This window comes from Mobula birostris, chromosome 12 (assembly GCF_030028105.1).
Source record: "Mobula birostris isolate sMobBir1 chromosome 12, sMobBir1.hap1, whole genome shotgun sequence".
Lineage (NCBI taxonomy): Eukaryota > Metazoa > Chordata > Chondrichthyes > Myliobatiformes > Myliobatidae > Mobula > Mobula birostris.
Genome location: NC_092381.1, coordinates 75,674,692 through 75,702,598, shown reverse-complemented (window position 1 = coordinate 75,702,598; position 27,907 = coordinate 75,674,692). Strand labels below are relative to the sequence as shown.

Sequence of the window (27,907 nt, the reverse complement as noted above, 5' to 3'; positions counted from 1 at the left end):
TTTCCCTTGACAGTCTCACTCCCAGCATACTTTTTTTCCTTGTCATCAGGTCACCTTCCTCACTGATTGCCTTTCTAACATCTCTTCTTACATCTATGGTTGTTATTAACCCATTATTGTCATCTCTCCATTTTTTTTACCCTCCCCCCAGTTCCGTCATAAAGTCTATAACCATCTGTGTTGTTCTTGATTGCCATACTTCCACAGGTATATCAGAGCCTTCACTTATCTGCCTCATGCTTCTTACAACATTAAATATTTGCTATCCCATTTTGGTCATTTTAAATTCCTTACCAGGCTCTTACTAATGTTCATGATAACATTTTCATGCCTGCTTTCTCCCTTCTCAGCATCTGTTCAGTATCTCCTTCTCTTACAAACTTATGTAAATAGTTTCCAATAACATCAGAAAATTTGTGAAGATTTTGATCCCAACCTACCGAGATGCAACCCATTTGGCATATATATGTTTCAACTTCCCTAGACTGTTCCCAATATCTCAATATCCCAATAGTGTAATGCTCACTTTCCTGCAGCATCTCTCCCACCATTCATTCATCTGTACAATGTTTCTATTTCTGTACTCACTTGTCTACACTATTGTGATGAATCCAATGATATCAATGTTTGAGGTCCTACTCATAATCTCTTTTTTATTGTATATCTGCATGACTTTGTCCTATTTTCTATCTATACTGAATGCACTGATATGGGTCTTGACTCCTGGCTATCAGTTGCTCTGTAATACCATCACGTTGGTGCCAAGGAGGCAACATGCTGTTTGGAATCATGTCCATCTACCACAACTATCTTGTCGAGCTATTGAAGCCTTGTCCATTCCCTTCCTTTTACTTGGAGTCAAGCTGCTCAAGGCACTATTTTCATGGCTCTGGCCTCACTTTGCAGGAAAATCTATTGTCCCATTATTATTCAGAATGGAGTATGATTCGGGCTATGGGTGCCCTTAAAGGACCCCCTAACCTACCTGCCTATTCAACTTTGCTTATCTAGCGATCACCCACTCCATTTCTTGCTGCTTTTTCTTGAACTACAGGGTAGCCACATCCTGAAATGTGGCCACTAAGGAATGTTCCATGCTAATCTCAGAGCCTGAGCTAACCCAGGGTTGACAACACTTCCTGCACCTGTGGCAGTTCAGAATCCAAGAAGTACTCTGGTGTCCCAAGTGGTGTACGGCACACATTTCATGGGACTGGGCACTTTTAATGATATTTCCTTTAGTGGCATGTATTTTCACTCACTGTTTTCTTTATCCCGCAGATCACTCTTCACCCACGTACTCCAGCATGGCTTCAACAGTAATTACAGCTAGTCCAAGTACGTTCATGAATAGTTCTAACTCTGCCATCAGTATTTCTGCACAACACACACAAAATGCTGGAGCAACTCAGCAGGTCAGGCAGCATCTATGGGAGTTAATGGACAGTCAACGTTTTGGTTGGAAATCTTTCTTCCAGCATTTTATATGTGTCGCTCTGGACTTACAGCATCTGCAGAATATCTTGTGTTTATCAGTACTGATGTCCGGTTTTTGCTACCAATTTTGCATGCACTCCTCAATGAATTTACATCACCTCTAACATTGTTATACAGCCCCTTAATTGTTTTGATAATGTTTGCAACTCTATTTACCATATGACTAGTACGTCCTCTACATCCTTTGAGAATCACAGCATTGAAGAGGTGATTCAAAAAACTAATTCTTTTTAGGCTAAATTGGCACTTGAGAATTGTTTTTAATAAATTTCAAGGTTTGCCAGATTGAATTATACTCTTCATTTATATCCTGCTCAATGGCTCCATCAGCAATTACTTTCATTAACCTTCATTTATACTTACAGAAACACATCGTCTTGTTTTGTTACCACAAGTATTAACTCAGATGCGTTGGGGACTGAGGGGCTTGTTTCATCTCATTAAGTTGTAATCAATTTTTGGTCACAGTGTTCAATTGGTCTTACGCTTGTAGACTTTATTTGTATCTTCTTACCAAACATGGGCAATTGAAGTTATTACCTCGAAGTACCGAGGTGGAAAGATACCTTGTGCCAAGTAGCAGTCACTGATTACAGTGTAGGAGAAAAGGATAAGTAAATTATTATGGCCAGTACCACCAGAAAATAGATTACTGGTTCTTCCCCTTGCCTGCCAGGATAGATAATTATTGCCACGTAACAACTTTTGATAGCAATTACTAACAAATATCCTTAACATGCCATAATGCTGTGAACCGGAGAAGAACAAAATTGTTTGAAAGACAACTAACATATCCAATTTCAAAACCAGAAAGTTAATCTTTGAGAAGCATGTTTAGCCAGCTAATTAAGAACATCCAATTGTGGCTTATATGTCGGAAAAAGACACTTTACCATTCAATTACCCAAAAAATTGAAAAATCATGAAATTCAAAAATTGTGAAGGAGTAAAGAGCCTTGGGTTCAATGAACACCTTGTCTTGTTATTCTTTGTTTTAAATTAAGATATGTCAAGACTTTAGTAATATCGTTTTTTTGAAGCAAACTTTATCTAAGTCGGAAAAATGTTCATTAGAAACAGAAAATCTGATGTTCAACTCATTAGAAGCAAACACTGAAGAGTGAAATCCCTGACAAATCAAATTTGGATAGGAAATGGACAAAATCCAACTCTTACCTTAGCAGGCCTCTACTTCACATCACAATAAATATCCAGGTTACTAATGGAGAAATGTATGGCATATCATCCTATCAGAAAATTGTTAGGTTTTGAGAATGCCTGTCTATTTTTATGTCATTGATGCATTTATTAACACCAACCGTTATTATTTGGCTCTTCCAACAGATTTCACATCACTCAACAGTTCTGGCACCAGCGCAAAAACAGCAACTACTCAGTTCTCAGAAAACTCAACAGGCACGCTCTACTTTCATATTTGGTTACTGAACTGGGTACTTCTCCCACAGAACCAATAACGCAGCACCTGACTGGCACCAAATGAGCAATCACATCAAGGACCTGCACTTTTCTATAGCAATGTCATCGCAGTTAAACATCTCATGGCATTTGACAGGAGACAAAAAATGTTGAAGATATTAAGGGCATTTTCAGTGAAGTGATCACTATTTTGCTCACGAGAGTAGTATGGAACTAAGAAAGGACAAATGCAGAGAGCTTAAGGGAAAGGATTCCAGACTTTTGGCAGCTGAACTTGTAGCAACAGAAATGGAGAATGAATGAACTGAAGATGAAGAGCAGAGTATTCAAGAATAGGGTGGGGTGGACAATTGAAGAGAAAATGAATCGGGAACAAATTTTAACCTAAGAGCTTATGTAAGTCTTGGAGGAGCTATGAGATGTGTGAATGAGGCTAAATCCCTGTTAAAATGTGACTATCAGAATAAAGAATCCTTAGAGTTGTGGAGATCAGAAGACAGGTAGCTTATCAGCAACAAATCAAAATGGTCAATTATAGGGTGGCATAGCTATGAAAGATGGCTTCAGCAAAAAATGAGATGAGGCAGGGAAGAAAATGTTAAAATGTAGGCTATTTTAGTAATAAGTTAAATATGGACTTCTAAACACTTCCTAGATTAAAATTGAACATCAAGGTTGTGAATGGTTTGGAAGCGGAATGGACTGCATGACTAGGAAATGAAATTTCAAATTCATTGACCAATTTCAATGGTTTTGGACTTCCCAATACTTGGAAGAAAGTTCTGCCCACCAGCTCTGGATGATGGACAGGCAGCCATTTTATTTCCATACTGCACTTATCAATGATTTTTCATGTTTATAAATGTTCTCTTCTTTTCACTACAGGAAAGTAGGGCTAGCTTGATTCATTGTTATAAAAATAGAATATTGGTATTACTTTGCCTATATCTCAATGTTTCTGGTATAATGTGACATAGATATTTTATGGTGAAAGTTATACTGATTCTAATGTTTGAAAAGAAAGGTTCTTGGTACAAAATGGACGTCTTTAATCTATTACTGTAAAAGAACTGCTGACTTCTAATGCCTTGAAACTAGATTAACAAAACACCACTCCATTCAATCCATTCGTAGCATCAACAGCAATTTTCCTGCAATACCACAACATACCTAACGAGGGTTACAGGAACTCCTGGTATCTTTGTTAATAGATTTATCAAAGTTGAAGTTTAGTTTTGGTCACCTACCTACAGGAAAGATGTGAACAAGTTTGAAAGAGAACAGAGAAAATTTACAAGGATATTGCCAGGTCTGAAGGACCTGAGTTATAAGGAAAGATTGAAAAAATCTGGACTGTATTTCTTAGTATGTAGAAGATTGAGGGGAGATTTGATAGAGATATACAAAATTATGAGGGATACAGATAAAATAAATGCAAGCAGACATTTTCCACTGAGGTAGGATGAGACTACAACCAGAGTTCATGGGTTAAGGGAGAAAGGTTTAAGGGGAACATGAAGGGAAAATTCAATCAGAGGGTGATCAGAGTGTAGAATGAGCTGCCAGCACAAGTGGTGCATGTAAACTCGATTTCAGTTTCAATGGTTTTGGCATGGACTAGATGGGATGAAGGGCCTGTTTCTGTACTGTGCTTCTCTAAGACTCCTTTACTTATAATCAGATTATATTTCAAAATACAATGTTCTTCAAATTTAAGGCTTATGGTAGGTAGCTTAAATATTGATCTGATGCCTAAATGCAGGAATTTTTAGTGGTTTATCTGGCAATTTGAGTTACCAAGGGAACCTGTGATAAAATGCGAGTGGTCTGTAGAGGTACGAATCCTGATTTTAAATTAGTTTATGTCCTAATGGGTGGAGATTTCCAGTAAAATATGTTGAGATGCATTCAAGTATTCCAAACCTGCTGGAGACAATATTTGCCTTTAAGCTTCATTCACAATCCTGTGGATGTTTAGATGTCTACAAACCTTGATGATGCCAGCCTATGATGAAGCTGAATCAGGTTATGTAAGCATGGGAAGCAAATCAAACGGAGCTTATTGTCATGTGAACAAATATGGTGAGGTACAGGTTCAATGACAGAAGTGTGTGGACCACTGGAAAATGACACTGGAATGGTAGTGATGGGGGGTGGGGGTCAAAGAAACAGAGAATGAAACTTTTAAGTATTTTGCTGTCAGCCTTCACTGTGGAATACCCTAGCAGAATGCAGATTTGCAAAGGTGTAGGGGGTAGAAGTGAATCCCATTACTATTAACAAGGAGAAGGTGCTGGGAAACTGAAAGGTCTGAAGGTAGATAAATCACCTGAATGAGATGGACTACATCCTAGGGTTCTGAAAGAGGAAGCTGAAGTGCTTGTGGGGGCATTAGTAATGATCTTTCAGGAATCAGCAGATTCTGGAATGGTTCCAAGGACTGGAAAATTGCAAATGTCACTCCACTCGTTAAGAAGGGAGGGAGCCAGAAAAAAGGAAATTATAGGCTAGTTATTCAGGATGAGGTTTCAGGATACATGGAGAAAATCTTGTCTGATTAATTTGTTGGAATTCTTTGAGGAAATAACAGGCAGGATAGACAAAGTAAAGTGAGTGAATGTTGTTTATTTGGACTTGGGAGTTCTTGTGCAGGATCCCTAAAAGTTAATTTGCAGGGTGAGTCGGTCATAAGGAAAGCAAATGCAATATTAACATTCATTTTGAGAGGACTAAGGTACAAAAACAAGGATGTAATGCTGAAACTTTATAAGGTATTGGTCAGACCACATTTGGAGTATTGTGAGCAGTTTTGGGCCCCATATCTAACAAAAGATGTGCTGGCCTTGGAGAAGGTCCAGAGAAGGTTCATGAGAATGATCCCAAAAAATAAAAGGGTTAACACATGAGCAATTGGTTTCTCTGGGACTGTACTCACTGGAGTTTAGAAGAATGAGGGGGATTTAATTGAAACTTACTGAATATTGAATATCGTGGATGTGGAGTGGATGTTTCCTATAGTTGGAAACTCTAGGACCAGAGAGCACAGCCTCAGAACTGAGGGATGTCCATTTAAAACAGAGATGAGTAAAAATTTATTTCGGCTGATGGTGGTGAGTCTGTGGGATTCATTGCCGCAGCCAGCTGTGCAGGCCAGTTCACTGAGCGTGTTTAAGGCCGAGGTTCATTGGTTCTTGATTAATCAGGGCATCAAAGTCTACAGGGAAAACGCAGGGAGAAAAGAGTTGAGAGGGATAATAAATCAGCTATGATGGAATAGCAGAGCAGACTCAATGGGCTGAGTGGCCTAATTCTGCTACTATGTTTTATGGTCTTATGACTGCAGTTTGTCAAATCCACAAAACTCACCATTGCCATGTGACTCCCCCAAAACCAACTCCACCAGGACGTCAGGCACATGAAAAGAACATCACCTGTAAATTCTCTTCTGAATCACATATCTGACTTGGAAGTATCTTCACTTCTTTTGACATTGCTGGTTCTACATCATGCAATTCGCAATACACAGTTCTGTGGGTATTGTCCTCGAGGACAGCATGAATTCAAGATTGTGCTTCTGAAGCACCTTCACAAGTGCGAGTACAGGTTAGGACAAAACCCTGGCCTTGCCAATGATAGCCACATTCTAAGAATTAAATCACATCAAGGTGCCCTGGGATTTCAATAAATGAATCATTGGCTGTAGGATATCCATCTAAATACAGTATTAATGGAGTTAGCCCAGTTAAGTTTAGTCAATAGCCACCACTAAGATCTTGTCGATAGAGGATTCAACAATAGCAGTACCTGTGAACATCAACTATTTGTATAGCCACCTATAGGTGTTTGTTTAAACCTGGGAGTATTGAATTTTGAGGATGATGTGAATTGTTACTTTATTCATGGTGAAGGATAAAAATTGTTTTGATAGATATGGAGCCATAACTTACATAAATATTTAAAGTATAATATCGTCCAGAGATTTTATCAAGATCCAGATAAGAGGAAGCTATAAGACAAAGTGCACGTTTTCTATTGCTGTATAGTAATGCTGTTGTCATTGGAGACAGTCAGAATCTAGGAGGCTAAACCGATACTTGTTACTTATTTAGTTATAAATTACCCTTTTTTCCTTATAATGTCATTGTTTTTAAGCAAATTGGTTCTAATCTAATTTTAGGTTTGAAAGTAAAGTTTTCCCTTTCTCTGGTACTGAGCTAAACTTTTTCAGTCAGGCAATCGTGTTTGAAGGCTCCACTTTATTACATGATCGCCATCCAAGCACGTTGCTAAATGATAGCTGGTATGAAATATATTTTCTTCAGATATGTGCATATTCACTTAACTACTTTGATCTTTCTGCAGGCACAAGTAACACCACAACCACAGGCTCCGACATAACAGTGCCTACTGCATCCACTCTCAGCACAGCAGTCCAAAGTACGTTATAGAAGAGCCATTTTGCATTTGACATGGCACATAATGAACAAACAGACTTTGCACTTGCACTCCTAGTGCCATTGTTGAATGCAGAGTGTTTCATTTGTTAACTGTGTTTGTGCCCGCAAACAACACAAACATTTTGATTCCTGAAGTCCTGACAAAAAAGGTCAGACATAAGACTCAGGGTTGAATTGTTAGAAAAAAGCATTCACCGAAAAAATCATGAGCATTTTTGCTCTGTTCTGTTGCCACCTTTGATGGTTTCTTTAAATGAGAGGGTGATTGGATTTTGAGGATGAAGTGTGTCGCCGGAAATGTTCCAAAATTGCATTGATTTGGACAAATCCAGCAAAATTTTGGTCTGTAATATAGTAAAAATTCCAGCAGCTCAAGAATATTCTACTTTCAAACTTACTGCAGTTACTATTCTGTAAACTTGGCCCATATGAAAGAAATGCAATGTGTTTGTATTTAAACTGCCAAATGTAGATGATGTACTTAAATTTGAAAGCTAATTCAATTTTGTAACATATTGTAATCTATTTTAAATTTCAGCTTCTGCTAATACTATGAATTGCGGTAAGAAAAATCTTTATTATTTCTGAACAAAGAAAATGTGGATTAGTTTAAGTGGAATCTATTAAGTATGATTATAAAACTTAATTTATTTGCAGTTTTTAGTGGTTACACTATATTTTGGCACATCATATTTTGTCCTTTCCTCGCTATAAACTGACAACCTCATTTTTATTACCTAAACAAATTTGTGAAACTATAATTAATGTACAAACGTCCAAGATATAATTTCAGATGTACTGCTCCCAGATTTGGAAAAGAGAGGTCATTAACAACAGCCTCATCCAAAGTTTTCATGTGGGAAATGGTGGCCTCTTATGCTCCATAAATCAGTAGGGATATTGTTGAGTTACTGCTCTATCGGTTAGACTTCTTGAAAATATCTCTGAAATCTCACTATAGAAAATCTGGGTGTTTTTAACTTGACTAATTAAATGTAAAATCTGGAGAGGGATGGGTTCCACCAGGTTTCAGATGCCCCAGTCACACCGTATGATAAGCAATCACCAAAAAGATTGGTGCAAAAAGCTTGTCATGACGGCGCCCCGACGATTCCACCAAGGAGTTAAGGGCACACACACACACACACACACACACGCGCGTAAAAATAAGATTATATATATAAAATTCTCTGCAAATAAAAAAAATACACATTTTGTTGTACATGACAGACAGGAGAAAGCCTTTCATCTCTTTGAGCCTGCTGTGATCAGTAAGATCATGGTTGATGTGATTGAAACTGCAACTGCACAATCCTGCTCCACCACCTTCTAACCAGCCCCCATAACCTTTCTGTAGTAAATGGCAACTGTAGTTAATCCAAGCACAACAACACACCTGACTTAAGGCAAAGTTTCCATGATTACGAAGTAGAGGGAAGGCATAGAAGGCCAGAACTGCCCCTGTCTGTACAATCATCTGCCCTAATGGGTAATTGGGGGAGGACATCAGCGTACAACATCAGCTGAATTACTCCAGTCCCTGTTGTCAGAAACTAAATAATTCATAGTCCATCCTTTTTAAAGAATGTATTTGTTAATAGGATATGGATATCACTGGCAGTTATGTCCTCTTCTATCCAAACAGGAAGGTTACAGTATTGTGCCATAACCTGATAGGGTTTTCGGGAATTCTCAGTAATCTCATTGAATTAAAAACTTCTTTCTGGATTTAGTGTGTAAAGAAAAAGTAATTGCCCTTTCAGATCTATTTCATAAAATGTAATATTTTATTGGCCAGCATGTGATGAATTATGACTGTATGTTCCAATATAAAATGTATGATTTTTTTTTCAGCTTATGAAATTACCTGTACTGTAAGTCAAGTGACAAATAGAAACATCACAATGAACATCACCTACAGCATCAATGAAAATGTAACAATAACGATTCTTAATGACACCTACGATCTTAATTCAAATGAAAACATGACGGAAATAACGATAGAAAATCTCGGAGTATGTACTTATTATAACCTTTCAGTAAGCGTGAATAAGAAGTGCCCTACATTTTGTGAAAATACAAGTGCCACAACAAAACCGTCGCCTAGTAAGTATTGAGTAATATGCTTCAATTTAATGCAAATTAACAATTTCAAAGTTCAAACTTCAGAGACAGCGTGGAGTGCTGATTGGGATGTTATTCTGATTCTTGGTCTACGATAGTGGTGTAGGCAGATATTAGTGCTGAGACCTCTTGTGTTTTTATGACATATAAATTATTTGGACAAAAACATAGATGAGTTGTTTTGCAAGTTTGTGGAAGACACGGAAATTGGAGGAGTTTTGGATAGCATGGAAGGCTGTCAAGCAATATAGCAAAACAAGTTGTCAAAGGGCAGTGGATTTCAATCTGAAAATATCTGAGACGTTGCATGTTGAGAGATCAAGTACAACATTTCCTATAGTAAATGGCAGGACCCTTGGGGACATTGATGTACAGAGGGATCATAGCTCCTTTGAAGTGGCAACAGAAGTAAAGAAGGTGAATGGCATACTTGCCTTATTCAGTCAGGCAATTGAATATTAAAGTTGGGAAGACACGTTGCAACTGTTTAAAACCTTGTTTTGGCCACATTTGGAGTATTGTGCGCCATTTGGTTGCTGCATTACAGAAAGGGATTGAAGGCTTTGGAGAGGGTGCAGAAGATATTCGCTGAGGATTTGTCTGTATTAGAGAGTATTAGCAGTAAGGAAAGGTTGAACAGACCTGGGTTGTTTCCCCTAGAGCACTGGAGACAGTGAAGGCCAGGAGAAACTATATAAAATAATGAGAGACAAAGATCAAGGTGTAGAAACAGAATCTTTTTTCCATGATAGAAATGTCATATATTAGCAGATGCAGCTTTAAGGTGAAAGAAGGAAAGTTTAAAGGAGATTGGCAAGGCAATTTTTTTTACACAAGAGAATGGTATATTCCTGCAGCACACTGACGGGAGAGCTGATGGAAACAGATGCCATAGCAACATGGAAGAGGCACATGTACAGGGACAGAATGGAAGGATATAAACCATGTGCAGGCAAATGTGATTGGTTCAGATTGGGATCATGGTTGTTACTGACATAGGGAGCTGAAGAGCCTGTTCTTGTGTCCTCTATTCGAAGTATTGCGTATTGTTTTTAGGGATTATAATTCACAATGGACATGCTAGTCTTCAAAAACTGTGTTGCTAACTTAGTAAAATATGAAGTAAACATATGTTGCAAATGTGAAAGAGCAATTTTAAACATTTTAAACATTTATATTAAAATGTTTATGGTTTTAAATGCTTTTGTAGAGTGTGATTAATTTATTAGTAACCATTATTTTCAATATCTTTTCAAGGTTTTGACTTTAATATTATCCAAAACCCGCCTTACTTCTCAATCAATGAAACCTCAGATATGAAACGATGCAACCTTACTTATGATTGGAACTGTACAAGTGGTAATTATAATAATGAATTTACTATGATTTTTTTTGTTGTTCTAATCCAAACAGAAACACCTATAGGCCATATTTTTACAATGAAGCAAGATTAGAATCCATTTGAGTGGATTTCTTGTAAATGGTTCTATAATAGAAAATAGAGGTTTTATATGTATATGACATTTTACATGATCTCAAGCCTCAGTCAGTTAAGCACCACTGAAGTGTGTTATTGGAGATGTGCAAACTAATTTATACACTACAACATAGAAATGACATGCGGGCTCAGAAAAGATTTCCAAGAATGGTTCCTGGGATGAAAGATGTCTGTTATGAGGTTAGATTGGAGAAAGTGGGACTTTTTTTTTAAATAAGAAGGCTGACGGGAGATTAGATTGATGTTTGTATACTAATGAGGGGTTTGGAAGACTGGATTATGAGAGGCCATTCCTGTTGGTAGACAAATGGAAGAATAAAAGACATAATAGAAAATAAAGGGAAAGGGAGCTATGAGTGGCATGAGGGAAGTCCTTTTACGCAGCAAGTTGCTGGAATCTGAATGACGCTGTCTGTGGACGTGGAGACAGGTTCCATTGTGGTCTTCAAGAATGAATTGGATAAATATATGATGGAAAAAAATATTGCCAGATTGTGGAGAAAAGGCTGGGGCAGAGGCGGAATATGGAACCGGTGAGTTGCTGTGGTCGAAAGAACTCATTGGGTCAAAAGGCCTGCTTCTATGTAACGATTCAATGATTCATAAGATCACATGGACAGCAATGAACTTGTTTTTATTTGTTTGTTGAAATGTAAATTTTAGCTGGGACATCTTCACTGGTATTCTGAGGAACTTTGTTAACCCATTGTTAAGAGTTGTGATCTTTCAGGTGAGGTACACTTTAATGTCTCACCACTGACAATGTAGCCCTGAGCATGACTTCATAATCCGTATCATTTTGAAGTAAGGGTATGCTATGGAGACAAGTGAGATGGCAACATTGTAAACTTTTGAACAGTGGTTCATTTCATATGGCTGGGGTGGTTTCAGCCTCCTCTCAATCATTGTTTGCTAGTCCACAGTGAACTTTCACAAAAGCTGTGCAAGCTTCCATGAGGTCAGCAGCTTCTCTAATACAAAGGAGGAAAGAGAAGGAGAAAAAACACTGAAAGATAAATTTTCTTATTTTTCACCCCAAGAATGATTTCAGGAAAAAGTAAATAGAAGCTGAGACACTGGACTATTAGGTTCCATCCTTAGCTATGCCCTGTTTCATGGGTTTCACTTCAACTGGGCTTGCGTCTTGTGTATGGATATGCATTTAGATGAAAATGTAGAGAGATGGATTAGCAAATTTGTCAATGGCACCAGACTTGTGGGGGTTGTGGGCAGTGTAAAGGACTATGAACGAATACCATGCGATATAGATCATTTACAGTTATGGGCAGAGAAGCGGCAGATGGGGTTTAAACTGGGCAAGTGTGAGGTGTTGCATTTTGGAAGGTCAAATAAAAGGTGAAAGTATACATTTAATGGTAGATCCCTTAATAGATATAGAGGGAGTGGGGTCCAGGTCCATAGTTCACTGAAAGTGGGCCAGTTGCTGTATTGTTCTATGTTCTAAAATCACGGTATTGTAGGCTTAGCGAAGTTTTAATTGGATTACCACTTTTGCCATTTTGTTTTGTTTTCCAGAAGCTGTAATGAAATTAAATGGAACAACAGTGAACATTTCAACTGCTTGTAAACCATACCATTGCCATATCACCTCCAAGGCTGCAAATTTGACGTATCAAAATGAACCCCTGCAAGTAGAAGCTGGAAGTAAGTATTTAAGCTTATAGTGGTTTATGATGATCAAATGCCTGAAAAACTTTGGTCCATTCCAATGATGAGAAGATGGTTTTTCATTTTGAATTGTGTCCATTGTTTACAAAATTGGGCCTTAGTGTTAGATAACCATGACTGCTGTGTTCTGTTTGGCTTTTTCTGTTGAGAAAGCCAAAGTCACCTGTGTTTCTTTTAGTGGTAAATGAAAAAGGTGCAAAGTCTGAATTTAAAATGTTTATTTAATACAAAGGCTACCTGCTCATAATATGCATGGATTTGGAAGTTTACAACTGAATGAGTCTGCTCAGCTTCCTTTGTACTCAACTCTTCACCACAATGATGGGGCAAAACTATAGACTGATGTCTAACCTATAAAAAAAACAGACAGCAACACTCAGACTGCTCACAGAAATCAATGAATCCATTATATCTGATCATTCCTTAATACACAATAAGAAACTACAGTGCAGTCCATCTCCATTAAAACACCTCATCAGGCAAAATATTGTTTATTCTACCCGTAAGTCTCTGAAACTACAGTTTGATGGCACTCACATAACCGTCATATTTCTGTGGATGATTGGCAAACAATAAACATCATCACAAAAGTAATACAAATAAATGTTTATCTTCAAGCCCGAATGCATCATTCATTCTACTTATGGTAGCACTGTGAGTGAAACGTTTGCTTCACATGGGACCAAAGTTATCCTTTACAACTTTAGCTTAAACCTAGAGCACCAGGTTGCCCCTTAATAGCCATCATGAATATCGTGTTGATGTGTGTAGAATTGAGTTCACATGCTCACCAGAACAATGGGCAAACATAGGCAGAGGGCAGACAGAGCTTCCCAATAACATCACGCTGTGATTGCCCTGTGTGCTGTATGTGGTGTTGTTTTGCAATCCAGAAGGGCTGTCCTTTTCAGTAGATAGAAGAGGATGTGGCCCAAATGGTCTTACTATCTCGGATGAAATAAAGCAATCAGTAAATTGTTGGATCCATCTAATACAATGTCAAACTTTATTATATCTACAGTATGCAGCACCTTGATTGTATATACTGTCCCTGTTCTCCTTTGACATGGCTTTCCAAATCAATTTGCTCCAGTTGACCAGGGATTGGTGACTTATCTGCAGTACACTGATGCATCAGGCATCCCTTCCAATTTTGAACCATCCCATCAAAAGTAAATTGCCACTGAACAGCTGAACTAATCTGTAACCAACACACACAAAATGCTGGAGGAACTCAGCAGGCCAGACAGCATCTATGGAAAAGAGCAGAGTCGACAACTTGGGCCAAGACTCTTTCCCTGTCATAAGGCGGTGGCTGGGAACGGACCCAAGTGCAAGACACAGACACTGAAGTACTGGAATAGGACAAGAAAGCTAGGAGCCCGGGCTTGGACTCCGAGCCAGAGACTGGACAATGACCCAGTACCTGGGTCTTGCCTCTGGCTCGAACCCCAGAACTAGGCAAGGACGGGGCTTGGCAGACAGGCAGGATGAGGCTGGAGTCTTCAAGCTTGAGGCTAGAGGCGAGACTTGGCAGGAGGCTAGAGGCTAGAGGCTAGAGACTGGAGACTTGGCTTGGCTTGGCATGGCAAGAGGCTAGAGGCCAGACAAGAGGCTGGAGTTTTCAGGCAAGGTGAGGCTGGAGGCAGGAGACCTGGGGTGAGGCTGGAGGCAGGAGACCTGGGGCAAGGCTGGAGGCAGGAGACCTGGGGCGAGGCTGGAGGCAGGAGACCTGAGGCGAGGCTGGAGGCGGGAGACTAGAGGCGAGGCTGGAGGCGGGAGACTAGAGGCGAGGCTGGAGGCAGGAGACCTGGGGCGAGGCTGGAGGCAGGAGACCTGAGGCGAGGCTGGAGGTAGGAGACGAGGCGAGGCTGGAGGCGGGAGACCTGGGGCGAGGCTGGAGGCTGGAGACTTGAGGCAAGGCTGGAGGCAGGAGACTTGAGGCGAGGCTGGAGGTAGGAGATGAGGCGAGGCTGGAGGTAGGAGATGAGGCGAGGCTGGAGGCAGGAGACCTGGGGCGAGGTGAGGCTGGATGCTGGAGACAGGAGACTTGGAGTGAAGCGAGGCTGGAGGCAGGGCACTTGGGGAGAAGTGAGGCTGGAGGCAGGAGACTTGACGTGAGGCTGGAGGCTGGAGGCAGGAGACTTGGGGTGAGGCGAGGCTGGAGGCAGCAGTCTTGAGGCGAGGCTGGAGGCAGCAATATTGAGGCGAGGCTGGAGGCTGGAGGTAGGAGACTTGGGGCGAGGCGAGCTGGAGGCAGGAGACTTGTGGCGAGGCAAGGCTGGAGGCAGGAGGCTTGGGGCGAGACAAGGCTGGAGGCAGGAGACTTGGGATGAGGCGAGCTGGAGGCAGGAGACGTGGCGAGACGAGACTGGAGGCTTGGGGCGAGACGAGGCTGGAAGCAGGAGGCAGGAGACAGGGCGAGGCGAGGCTGGAGGCTGGAGGCAGGAGACATGGGACGAGGCGAGGCTGGAGGCAGGAGACTTGGGGCGAGGTGATGCTGGAGGCTGGAGGCAGGAGACGGGGCGAGGCGAGACTGGAGGCTGGAGGCAGGAGGCTTGGGGTGAGGCGAGACTGGAGGCTGGAGGCAGGAGGCTTGGGGTGAGGCGAGACTGGAGGCTGGAGGCAGGAGGCTTGGGGTGAGGCGAGGCTGGAGGCAGGAGGCTTGGGGTGAGGCTGGAGGCTGGAACCAGGAGACTTGGGGCAAGGCTGGAGACAGGAGACTTGGGACGAAGCTGGAGGCAGCAGGCAGGAGACTTGAGCTGAGGCTAGAGGCAGGAGACTTGATGGGAGGCTGGAGGAAGGAGACTTGAGGCGAGGCTGAAGGCAGGAGACTTGGGGCGAGACGAGGCTGGAGGCAGGAAATGTGGGACAAGGCGAGGCTGGAGGCAGCAGACTTGGGGTGAGGTGAGGCAAGGCTGGAGGCAGGAGACTTGGGGCAAGGCGACACTGGAGGCAGGAGACAGGGCGAGGCAAGGCTGGAGGCAGCAGACTTGGGGCGAGGCGAGGCTGGAGGCTGGAGGCAGGAGACCTGGGGCAAGGTGACACTGGAGGCAGGAGACAGGGCGAGGCGAGGCTGGAGGCAGCAGTCTTGGGGCGAGGTGAGGCAGGAGAAGAGACGAGGCTGGAGGCTGGAGGCAGGAGACTTGGGGCAAGGCTGGAGGCAGGAGACTTGGGGCGAGGTGAGGCTGGAGGCAGGAGGCTTGGGGCGAGGCGAGGCTGGAGGCAGGAGACTTGAGGCGAGGCTGGAGGCAGGAGGCTTGGGTGGAGGTGAGGCTGGAGGCAGGAGTCTTGAGGCGAGGCTGGAGGCAGGAGACTTGAGGGGAGGCAATGCTGGAGGATGGAGACTTGGGCGAGGCGAGGCTGAAGGCTGGTGACTTGAGATTGGGGCGACACGAGGCTGGAGGCAGAAGACTTGGAGCGAGGCGAGGCTGGAGGCAGCAGACTTGGGGCGAGGTGCGACTGGAGGCTGGAGGCAGGAGACGGAGTGAGTCGAGGCTGGAGGCAGGAGACTTGGGGCGAGGGGAGCCTGGAGGCAGGACGCGACGCGAGGCTGGAGGCTGGAGGTAGGAGACCTGGGACGAGGTGAGGCTGGAGACAGCAGATGTGGCGAGGTGAGGTGAGGCTGGAGGCAGCAGACTTGGGGCGAGACTGGAGGCAGCAGACTTGGGGCGAGGCTGGAGGCTGGAGACTTGGGGCAAGGCTGGAGGCAGGGGATTTGGGCTGAGGTGCGACTGGAGGCAGGAGGCTTGGGGCGAGGCAAGTTTGGAGGCTGGAGGCAGGAGACTTAAGGTGAGGCTGGAGGCAGGAGACTTGGGATGAGGCAAGGCTGGAGGCTGGAGGCAGGAGACGGGGCAAGGCAGGAGGCAGGAGACGGGGCGAGTCTGGAGGCTGGAGGCAGGAGACTTGAGGCGAGGCTGGAGCCAGGGAACGGGGTGAGGCAGGAGACGGGACGATGCAAGGCTGGAGTCTGCAGGCAGGAGACTTGGTGTGAGGCGAGAGCGGAGTCTGGAGGCAGGAGACAAGGCGAGGCTGGAGGCAGGAGACTTGGGGCGAGGCTGGAGGCTGGAACAGGAGACTTGAAGCGAGGCTGGAGGCAGGAGACCTGGGACGAGACGAGGCTGGAGGCAGCAGACTTGGGGTGAGGCAAGACAGGAGGTAGGAGGCTTGGGGTGAGGCAAGTTTGGAGGCTGGAGGCAGGAGACGAGGCGAGGCTGGAGGCAGGGGATTTGGGCCGAGGTGTGACTGGAGGCTGGAGGCAGGAGACTTGAGGTGAGGCTGGAGGCTGGAGGCAGGAGAGACTTGAGGCGAGGCTGGAGACTTGAGGCGAGGCTGGAGGCTGGAGGCAGGAGAGACTTGGGGCGAGGCTGGAGGCTGGAGACTTGGGGCGAGGCTGGAGGCAGGAGACTTGGGGCGAGTCTGGAGGCAGGAGAGACTTGGGGCGAGGCTGGAGGCAGGAGACTTGGGGCGAGTCTGGAGGCAGGAGAGACTTGGGGCGAGGCTGGAGGCTGGAGACTTGGGGCGAGTCTGGAGGCAGGAGACTTGGGACGAGGCAAGGCTGGAGGCTGGAGGCAGGAGACTTGGGGCAAGGCTCGAGGCAGGAGGCAGGAGATGGGGTGAGTCTGGAGGCTGGAGGCAGGAGAACTGGGGCGAGGCTGGAGGCAGGAGACGGGGCGAGGCCAGGCTGGAGGCAGGAAGCTTTGGGCGAGGCGAGACTGGAGGCAGGAGACGAGGCGAGGCTGGAGGCTGGAGGCAGGAGACTTGGGGCAAGGCTAGAGGCAGGGAACTTGGGGTGAGGCTGGAGGCAGGAGACAGGACGATGTAAGGCTGGAGTCTGGAGGCAGGAGACTTGGGACGAGGCGAGAATGGAGTCTGGAGGCAGGAGACTTGGGGCGACGCTGGAGGCAGGAGACGAGGCGAGGCTGGAGGTAGGAGACTTGAGGTGAGGCTGGAGGCAGGAGATGGGGCGAGGCTGGAGGTAGGAGACTTGAGGTGAGGCTGGAGGCAGGAGACGGGGCGAGGTGAGGCTGGAGGATGGTGACTTGAGGCAAGGCTGGAGGCTGGTGACTTGAGGCAAGGCGATGCTGGAAGATGGAGACCTGAGGCGAGGCGAGACTGGAGGCTGGTGACTTGAGGCGAGGCTGGAGGTTGGAGACTTGGGGCGGGGCGAGGCGAGGCTGGAGACTTGAGGTGAGGCTGGAGGTAGGAGACTTGAGGCGAGGCTGGAGGCTGGTGACTTGTGGTGAGGCGAGGCTGGAGGCTGGTGACTTGGGGCGAGGTGAGACTGGAGGCTGGTGACTTGAGGCGAGGCTGGAGGTTGGAGACTTGGGGCGACACGAGGCTGGAGGCAGGAGACTTGGGGTGACACGAGGCTGGAGGCAGGAGACTTGGGGCGAGGCAAGACTGGAGGCAGGAGGCAGGAGACTTGGGCCGAGGTGCGACTGGAGGCTGGAGGCAGGAGACGGGGCGAGACAAGTTTGGAGGCTGGACGCAGGAGACTTGAGACGAGGCTGGAGGCAGGAGACTTGGGGCGAGGTGAGGCGAGGCTGGAGGCAGAAGACTTGGAGCGAGGCGAGGCTGGAGGCAGCAGACTTGGGGCGAGGCAAAACTGGAGGCTGGAGGCAGGAGACTTGAGGTGAGGCTGGAGGCTGGAGGCAGGAGTCCTGGGGCGAGGCTGGAGGCAGGAGACGGGACGATGCAAGGCTGGAGTCTGGAGGCAGGAGACTTGGGACGAGGCGAGAATGGAGTCTGGAGGCAGGAGACTTGGAGCGACGCTGGATGCTGGAGTCAGGAGACGAGGCTAGGCTGGAGGTAGGAGACTTGAGGTGAGGCTGGAGGCAGGAGACGGGGCGAGGCTGGAGGTAGGAGACTTGAGGTGAGGCTGGAGGCAGGAGACTTGGGGCGAGGCTAGAGGCAGAGGACTTGGGGCGAGGCTGGAGGCTGGAGGCAGGAGGCTTGGGGTGAGGCGAGGCGATGCTGGAAGCTGGTGACCTGAGGCGAGGCGAGGCTGGAGGCAGCAGACTTGAGGCGAGGCAGGAGACTTGGGGCGACGCTGGAGGCTGGAGACTTGAGGCGAGGCTCGAGGCTGGAGGCAGGAGACTTGGGACGAGGCGAGGCTGGAGGCAGGAGGCTTGTGGTGAGGAGAGGCTGGAGGCAGGAGGCGAGGCTGGAGGCTGGAGACTTGGGGCGAGGCCAGACTGGAGGCAGGAGGCAGGAGACTTGAGGTGAGGCAGGAGGCTCGGGGCGAGACGAGGCTGGAGGCTAGAGGTAGGAGACGGGGCGAGGCGAGGCTGGAGGCAGGAGACTTAGGGCAAGGCTGGAGGCAGGGGACGAGGCGAGGCTCGAGGCTGGAGACTGGAGACAGGAGACTTGGGGCGAGGCGAGGCTGCAGGCAGGAAACGGGGCGAGGCGTGACTGGAGGCAGTAGGCTTGGGGCGTGGCGAGGCTGGAGGCTGGAGGCAGGAGACTTGGGGCAAGGCTGGAGGCAGGAGACGGGATGATGCGAGGCTGGAGTCTGGAGGCAGGAAACTTGAGGCGAGGCTGGAGGCAGGAGACGGGGCGAGGCTGGAGGCAGGAGACTTAGGACGAGGTGAGGCTGGAGGTAGGAGGCTTGGGGTGAGGAGAGGCTGGAGGCTGGAGGCAGGAGACAGGGCGAGGCTAGGCTGGAGGCAGCAGACTTGGGGTGAGGCTGGAGGCAGGAGACGGGACGATGCGAGCCTGGAGTCTGGAGGCAGGAGACTTGGGGCAAGGCTAGAGGCAGAGGATTTGAGGGGAGGCTGGAGGCAGGAGACTTGGGGCAAGGCGAGGCTGGAGGCAGGAGGCTTGGGGCGATGCGAGCCTGGAGTCTGGAGGCAGGAGACTTGGGGCGAGGCGAGGCAATGCTGGAAGCTGGTGACCTGAGGCGAGGCTGGAGACTTGAGGCGAGGCTGGAGGCAGGAGGCAGGAGACTTGAGGCGAGGCAGGAGGCAGGAGACTTGGGGCGAGGCGAGGCTGAAGGCAGCAGACGGGGCGAGGCGAGGCTGGAGGCAGCAGTCTTGGGGCGAGGCGAGGCTGAAGGCAGCAGTCTTGAGGCGAGGCTGGAGGCAGAAGACTTGGGTCGAGGCGTGACTGTAGGCAGGAGGCAGGAGACTTGGGGCGAGGCTGGAGGCAGCAGTCTTGGGGCGAGACGAGGCTGAAGGCAGGAGACTTGAGGCGAGACTGGAGGCTGGAGGCAGGAAACGAGGTGAGGCTGGAGGCAGGAGACTTGGGGCGAGGCGAGGCTGGAGGCAGCAGTCTTGGGGCGAGGCAGGAGACTTGGGGAAAGGCTGGAGGCAGGGGACGGGGCGAGGCTGGAGGCAGGAGACTTAGGACGAGGTGAGGCTGGAGGCAGGAGGCTTGGGGTGAGGAGAGGCTGGAGGCTGGAGGCAGGAGACAGGGCGAGGCTAGGCTGGAGGCAGGAGACGGGACGATGCGAGCCTGGATTCTGGAGGCAGGAGACTTGGGGCAAGGCTAGAGGCATTGAGGCGAGGCTGGAGTCTGGAGGCAGGAGACTTGGGGCGAGGCGAGGCAATGCTGGAAGCTGGTGACCTGAGGCGAGGCTGGAGACTTGAGGCGAGGCTGGAGGCAGGAGGCAGGAGACTTGAGGCGAGGCAGGAGGCAGGAGACTTGGGGCGAGGCGAGGCTGGAGGCAGCAGACGGGGCGAGGCGAGGCTGGAGGCAGCAGTCTTGCGGCGAGGCGAGGCTGAAGGCAGCAGTCTTGAGGCGAGGCTGGAGGCAGAAGACTTGGGTCGAGGCGTGACTGGAGGCAGGAGGCAGGAGACTTGGGGCGAGGCTGGAGGCAGCAGTCTTGGGGCGAGGCGAGGCTGAAGGCAGGAGACTTGAGGCGAGACTGGAGGCTGGAGGCAGGAAACGAGGTGAGGCTGCAGGCAGGAGACTTGGGGCAAGGCGAGGCTGGAGGCAGCAGTCTTGGGGCGAGGCAGGAGACTTGGGGCGACGCTGGAGGCTGGAGACTTGAGGCGAGGCTCGAGGCTGGAGGCAGGAGACTTGGGACGAGGCGAGGCTGGAGGCAGGAGGCTTGTGGTGAGGAGAGGCTGGAGGCAGGAGGCGAGGCTGGAGGCTGGAGACTTGGGGCGAGGCCAGACTGGAGGCAGGAGGCAGGAAACTTGAGGCGAGGCAGGAGGCTCGGGGCGAGACGAGGCTGGAGGCTAGAGGTAGGAGACGGGGCGAGGCGAGGCTGGAGGCAGAAGACTTAGGGCAAGGCTGGAGGCAGGGGACGAGGTGAGGCTCGAGGCTGGAGGCAGGAGACTTGGGGCGAGGCGAGGCTGCAGGCAGGAGACGGGGCGAGGCGTGACTGGAGGCAGTAGGCTTGGGGCGTGGCGAGGCTGGAGGCTGGAGGAAGGAGACTTGGGGCAAGGCTAGAGGCAGAGGATTTGAAGGGAGGCTGGAGGCAGGAGACTTGGGGCAAGGCGAGGCTGGAGGCAGGAGGCTTGGGGCGATGCGAGCCTGGAGTCTGGAGGCAGGAGACTTGGGGCAAGGCTAGAGGCAGAGGATTTGAGGCGAGGCTGGAGTCTGGAGGCAGGAGACTTGGGGCGAGGCGAGGCAATGCTGGAAGCTGGTGACTTGAGGCGAGGCTGGAGACTTGAGGCGAGGCAGGAGGCAGGAGACTTGAGGCGAGGCAGGAGGCAGGAGACTTGGGGCGAGGCGAGGCTGGAGGCAGCAGACGGGGCGAGGCGAGGCTGGAGGCAGCAGTCTTGAGACGAGGCTGGAGGCAGAAGACTTGGGTCGAGGCGTGACTGTAGGCAGGAGGCAGGAGACTTGGGGCGAGGCTGGAGGCAGCAGTCTTGGGGCGAGGCGAGGCTGAAGGCAGGAGACTTGAGGCGAGACTGGAGGCTGGAGGCAGGAAACGAGGTGAGGCTGGAGGCAGGAGACTTGGGGCGAGGCGAGGCTGGAGGCAGCAGTCTTGGGGCGAGGCAGGAGACTTGGGGCGACGCTGGAGGCTGGAGACTTGAGGCGAGGCTCAAGGCTGGAGGCAGGAACCTTGGGACGAGGCGAGGCTGGAGGCAGGAGGCTTGTGGTGAGGAGAGGCTGGAGGCAGGAGACGAGGTGAGGCTGCAGGCTGGAGACTTGGAGCGAGGCCAGACTGGAGGCAGGAGGCAGGAGACTTGAGGCGAGGCAGGAGGCTCGGGGCGAGACGAGGCTGGAGGCTAGAGGTAGGAGACGGGGCGAGGTGAGGCTGGAGGCAGGAGACTTAGGGCAAGGCTGGAGGCAGGAGACGGGACGATGCGAGCCTGGAGGCTGGAGGCAGGAGACTTGGTGCAAGGCTGGAGGCAGGAGACGGGATGATGCGAGGCTGGAGTCTGGAGGCAGGAGGCGAGACTGGAGGCAGGAAACTTGAGGCGAGGCTGGAAGCAGGAGACTTGGGGCAAGGCTGGAGGCAGGGGACGGGGCGAGGCTGGAGGCAGGGGATTTGGGCCAAGGTGTGACTGGAGGCTGGAGACAGGAGACTTGGGGCGAGGCAAGTTTGGAGGCTGGAGGCAGGAGACTTGAGGCGAGGCTGGAGGCAGGAGAGACTTGAGGCGAGGCTGGAGACTTGAGGCGAGGCTGGAGACTTGAGGCGAGGCTGGAGGCTGGAGGCAGGAGAGACTTGGGGCGAGGCTGGAGGCAGGAGACTTGGGGCGAGTCTGGAGGCAGGAGAGACTTGGGGCGAGGCTGGAGGCAGGAGACGGGGCGAGGCTGGAGGCAGGAGACTTAGGACAAGGTGAGGCTGGAGGCAGGAGGCTTGGGGTGAGGAGAGGCTGGAGGCAGGAGACAGGGCGAGGCTAGGCTGGAGGCAGGAGACTTGGGGCGAGGCTGGAGGCAGGAGACGGGACGATGCGAGCCTGGAGTCTGGAGGCAGGAGACTTGGGGCAAGGCTAGAGGCAGAGGATTTGAGGCGAGGCTGGAGGCTGGAGGCAGGAGACTTGGGGCAAGGCGAGGCTGGAGGCAGGAGGCTTGGGGCGATGCGAGCCTGGAGTCTGGAGGCAGGAGACTTGGGGCAAGGCTAGAGGCAGAGGATTTGAGGCGAGGCTGGAGTCTGGAGGCAGGAGACTTGGGGTGAGGCGAGGCGATGCTGGAAGCTGGTGACCTGAGGCGAGGCTGGAGACTTGAGGCGAGGCTGGAGGCTGGAGGCAGGAGACTTGAGGCGAGGCAGGAGGCAGCAGATGGGGCGAGGCGAGGCTGGAGGCAGCAGTCTTGGGGCGAGGCGAGGCTGAAGGCAGCAGTCTTGAGGCGAGGCTGGAGGCAGAAGACTTGGGTCGAGGCGTGACTGGAGGCAGGAGGCAGGAGACTTGGGTCAAGACGTGACTGGAGGCAGGAGGCAGGAGACTTGGGGCGAGGCTGGAGGCAGCAGTCTTGGGGCGAGGCGAGGCTGAAGGCAGGAGACTTGAGGCGAGACTGGAGGCTAGAGGCAGGAAACGAGGTGAGGCTGGAGGCAGGAGACTTGGGGCGAGGTGAGGCAAGAGGCAGGAGACTTGGGGCTAGGCGAGGCTGGAGGCTGGAGGCAGGAGACTTGGGGCAAAGCTGGAGGCAGGGGACGGGGCAAGGCTGGAGGCTGGAAGCAGGAGACTTGGGGCGAGACTGGGGGCAGGAGACTTGGGGCGATGCTGGAGGCTGGTGACTTGGGGCGAGGCTAGAGGCTGGAGGCAGGAAACTAGGGATGAGGCGAGGCTGGAGGCTGGAGGCAGGAGACTTGGGGCAAGGCTGGAGGCAGGAGACGGGGCGAGTCTGGAGGCTGGAGGCAGGAGACTTGGGGTGAGGCTGGAGACAGGAGACTTGGGGCAAGGCGAGGCTGGAGGCAGGAGATGGGGCGAGGCGAGGCTGGAGGCTGGAACAGGAGACTTGAAGCGAGGCTGGAGGCAGGAGACCTGGGACGAGGTGAGGCTGGAGGCAGCAGACTTGGGGTGAGGTGAGGCGAGGCTGGAGGCAGAAGACTTGGGGCGAGACGAGGCTGGATGCAGCAGACTTGGGGTGAGGCAAGACAGGAGGTAGGAGGCTTGGGGCGAGGCAAGTTTGGAGGCTGGAGGCAGGAGACGAGGTGAGGCTGGAGGCAGGGGATTTGGGCCGAGGTGTGACTGGAGGCTGGAGACAGGAGACTTGGGGCGAGGCAAGTTTGGAGGCTGGAGGCAGGAGACTTGAGGCGAGGCTGGAGGCTGGAGGCAGGAGAGACTTGAGGCGAGGCTGGAGGCTGGAGACTTGAGGCGAGGCTGGAGGCAGGAGAGACTTGGGGCGAGACTGGAGGCTGGAGACTTGGGGCGAGGCTGGAGGCAGGAGACTTGGGGCGAGGCTGGAGGCAGGAGACGGGGCAAGGCTGGAGGCAGGAGACTTAGGACGAGGTGAGGCTGGAGGCAGGAGGCTTGGGGTGAGGAGAGGCTGGAGGCAGGAGACAGGGCGAGGCTAGGCTGGAGGCAGGAAACTTGGGGCGAGGCTGGAGGCAGGAGACGGGACGATGTGAGCCTGGAGTCTGGAGGCAGGAGACTTGGGGCAAGGCTAGAGGCAGAGGATTTGAGGCGAGGCTGGAGGCTGGAGGCAGGAGACTTGGGGCAAGGCGAGGCTGGAGGCAGGAGGCTTGGGGCGATGCGAGCCTGGAGTCTGGAGGCAGGAGACTTGGGGCAAGGCTAGAGGCAGAGGATTTGAGGCGAGGCTGGAGTCTGGAGGCAGGAGACTTGGGGCGAGGCGAGGCTGCAGGCAGGAGACGGGGCGAGGCGTGACTGGAGGCAGTAGGCTTGGGGCGTGGCGAGGCTGGAGGCAGGAGACTTGGGGCAAGGCTGGAGGCAGGAGACGGGATGATGCAAGGCTGGAGTCTGGAGGCAGGAGGCGAGACTGGAGGCAGGAAACTTGAGGCGAGGCTGGAGGCAGGAGACTTGGGGCAAGGCTGGTGGCAGGGGACGGGGCGAGGCTGGAGGCAGGAGACTTAGGACGAGGTGAGGCTGGAGGCAGGAGGCTTGGGGTGAGGAGAGGCTGGAGGCTGGAGGCAGGAGACAGGGCGAGGCTAGGCTGGAGGCAGGAGACTTGGGGCAAGGCGAGGCTGGAGGCAGGAGACGGGACGATGCGAGCCTGGAGTCTGGAGGCAGGAGACTTGGGGCAAGGCTAGAGGCAGAGGATTTGAAGGGAGGCTGGAGGCAGGAGACTTGGGGCAAGGCGAGGCTGGAGGCAGGAGGCTTGGGGCGATGCGAGCCTGGAGGCTGGAGGCAGGAGACTTGGGGCAAAGCTGGAGGCAGGGGACGGGGCAAGGCTGGAGGCTGGAAGCAGGAGACTTGGGGCGAGACTGGGGGCAGGAGACTTGGGGCGATGCTGGAGGCTGGTGACTTGGGGCGAGGCTAGAGGCTGGAGGCAGGAAACTAGGGATGAGGCGAGGCTGGAGGCTGGAGGCAGGAGACTTGGGGCAAGGCTGGAGGCAGGAGACGGGGCGAGTCTGGAGGCTGGAGGCAGGAGACTTGGGGTGAGGCTGGAGACAGGAGACTTGGGGCAAGGCGAGGCTGGAGGCAGGAGATGGGGCGAGGCGAGGCTGGAGGCTGGAACAGGAGACTTGAAGCGAGGCTGGAGGCAGGAGACCTGGGACGAGGTGAGGCTGGAGGCAGCAGACTTGGGGTGAGGTGAGGCGAGGCTGGAGGCAGAAGACTTGGGGCGAGACGAGGCTGGATGCAGCAGACTTGGGGTGAGGCAAGACAGGAGGTAGGAGGCTTGGGGCGAGGCAAGTTTGGAGGCTGGAGGCAGGAGACGAGGTGAGGCTGGAGGCAGGGGATTTGGGCCGAGGTGTGACTGGAGGCTGGAGACAGGAGACTTGGGGCGAGGCAAGTTTGGAGGCTGGAGGCAGGAGACTTGAGGCGAGCCTGGAGGCTGGAGGCAGGAGAGACTTGAGGCGAGGCTGGAGGCTGGAGACTTGAGGCGAGGCTGGAGGCAGGAGAGACTTGGGGCGAGGCTGGAGGCTGGAGACTTGGGGCGAGGCTGGAGGCAGGAGACTTGGGGCGAGGCTGGAGGCAGGAGACGGGGCAAGGCTGGAGGCAGGAGACTTAGGACGAGGTGAGGCTGGAGGCAGGAGGCTTGGGGTGAGGAGAGGCTGGAGGCAGGAGACAGGGCGAGGCTAGGCTGGAGGCAGGAAACTTGGGGCGAGGCTGGAGGCAGGAGACGGGACGATGTGAGCCTGGAGTCTGGAGGCAGGAGACTTGGGGCAAGGCTAGAGGCAGAGGATTTGAGGCGAGGCTGGAGGCTGGAGGCAGGAGACTTGGGGCAAGGCGAGGCTGGAGGCAGGAGGCTTGGGGCGATGCGAGCCTGGAGTCTGGAGGCAGGAGACTTGGGGCAAGGCTAGAGGCAGAGGATTTGAGGCGAGGCTGGAGTCTGGAGGCAGGAGACTTGGGGCGAGGCGAGGCTGCAGGCAGGAGACGGGGCGAGGCGTGACTGGAGGCAGTAGGCTTGGGGCGTGGCGAGGCTGGAGGCAGGAGACTTGGGGCAAGGCTGGAGGCAGGAGACGGGATGATGCAAGGCTGGAGTCTGGAGGCAGGAGGCGAGACTGGAGGCAGGAAACTTGAGGCGAGGCTGGAGGCAGGAGACTTGGGGCAAGGCTGGTGGCAGGGGACGGGGCGAGGCTGGAGGCAGGAGACTTAGGACGAGGTGAGGCTGGAGGCAGGAGGCTTGGGGTGAGGAGAGGCTGGAGGCTGGAGGCAGGAGACAGGGCGAGGCTAGGCTGGAGGCAGGAGACTTGGGGCAAGGCGAGGCTGGAGGCAGGAGACGGGACGATGCGAGCCTGGAGTCTGGAGGCAGGAGACTTGGGGCAAGGCTAGAGGCAGAGGATTTGAAGGGAGGCTGGAGGCAGGAGACTTGGGGCAAGGCGAGGCTGGAGGCAGGAGGCTTGGGGCGATGCGAGCCTGGAGTCTGGAGGCAGGAGACTTGGGGCAAGTCTAGAGGCAGAGGATTTGAGGCGAGGCTGGAGTCTGGAGGCAGGAGACTTGAGGCGAGGCGATGCTGGAAGCTGGTGACCTGAGGCGAGGCTGGAGACTTGAGGCGAGGCTGGAGGCAGGAGACTTGAGGCGAGGCAGGAGGCAGGAGACTTGGGGCGAGGCGAGGCTGGAGGCAGCAGTCTTGGGGCGAGGCGAGGCTGAAGGCAGCAGTCTTGAGGCGAGGCTGGAGGCAGAAGACTTGGGTCGAGGCGTGACTGGAGGCAGGAGGCAGGAGACTTGGGTCAAGGCGTGACTGGAGGCAGGAGACTTGGGGCGAGGCTGGAGGCAGGAAACGAGGTGAGGCTGGAGGCAGGAGACTTGGGGCGAGGCGAGGCTGGAGGCAGCAGACAGGGCGAGGCGAGGCTGGAGGCAGCAGTCTTGGGGCGAGGCAGGAGACTTGGGGCGACGCTGGAGGCTGGAGACTTGAGGCGAGGCTCGAGGCTGGAGGCAGGAGACGAGGCGAGGCTGGAGGCTGGAGACTTGGGGCGAGGCCAGACTGGAGGCAGGAGGCAGGAGACTTGAGGCGAGGCAGGAGGCTCGGGGCGAGACGAGGCTGGAGGCTAGAGGTAGGAGACGGGGCGAGGCGAGGCTGGAGGCAAGAGACTTAGGGCAAGGCTGGAGGCAGGGGACGAGGCGAGGCTCGAGTCTGGAGGCAGGAGACTTGGGGCGAGGCGAGGCTGCAGGCAGGAGACGGGGCGAGGCGTGACTGGAGGCAGTAGGCTTGGGGCGTGGCGAGGCTGGAGGCTGGAGGCAGGAGACTTGGGGCAAGGCTGGAGGCAGGAGACGGGATGATGCGAGGCTGGAGTCTGGAGGCAGGAGGCGAGACCGGAGGCAGGAAACTTGAGGCGAGGCTGGAGGCAGGAGACTTGGGGAAAGGCTGGAGGCAGGGGACGGGGCGAGGCTGGAGGCAGGAGACTTAGGACGGGGCGAGGCTGGAGGCAGGAGACTTAGGACGAGGTGAGGCTGGAGGCAGGAGGCTTGGGGTGAGGAGAGGCTGGAGGCAGGAGACAGGGCGAAGCTAGGCTGGAGGCAGGAGACTTGGGGCAAGGCGAGGCTGGAGGCAGGAGACGGAACGATGCCAGCCTGGATTCTGGAGGCAGGAGACTTGGGGCAAGGCTAGAGGCAGAGGATTTGAGGCGAGGCTGGAGTCTGGAGGCAGGAGACTTGGGGCGAGGCGAGGCGATGCTGGAAGCTGGTGACCTGAGGCAAGGCTGGAGACTTGAGGCGAGGCTGGAGGCTGGAGGCAGGAGACTTGA

The 27,907-nt window shown here is 51.9% G+C and overlaps 1 protein-coding gene across 20 annotated transcripts in view; it reads left to right on the top strand.

The window, feature by feature from the left end:
• ptprc (protein tyrosine phosphatase receptor type C) overlaps window positions 1–27,907 on the top strand; it is a 158,451-nt gene that overhangs the window by 74,155 nt on the left and 56,389 nt on the right. For 17 of the 20 annotated variants that reach the window (XM_072274165.1, XM_072274163.1, XM_072274159.1 and 14 more), the window contains 7 exons: window positions 1,282–1,338; window positions 2,842–2,913; window positions 7,297–7,371; window positions 7,930–7,953; window positions 9,246–9,497; window positions 10,773–10,874; window positions 12,550–12,678. In XM_072274165.1, the coding sequence (XP_072130266.1) occupies window positions 1,282–1,338; window positions 2,842–2,913; window positions 7,297–7,371; window positions 7,930–7,953; window positions 9,246–9,497; window positions 10,773–10,874; window positions 12,550–12,678 (711 nt within the window). The remainder of the gene's footprint in view (window positions 1–1,281; window positions 1,339–2,841; window positions 2,914–7,296; window positions 7,372–7,929; window positions 7,954–9,245; window positions 9,498–10,772; window positions 10,875–12,549; window positions 12,679–27,907) is intronic. The other 3 variants (XM_072274167.1, XM_072274154.1, XM_072274166.1) reach the window with 2 other exon arrangements.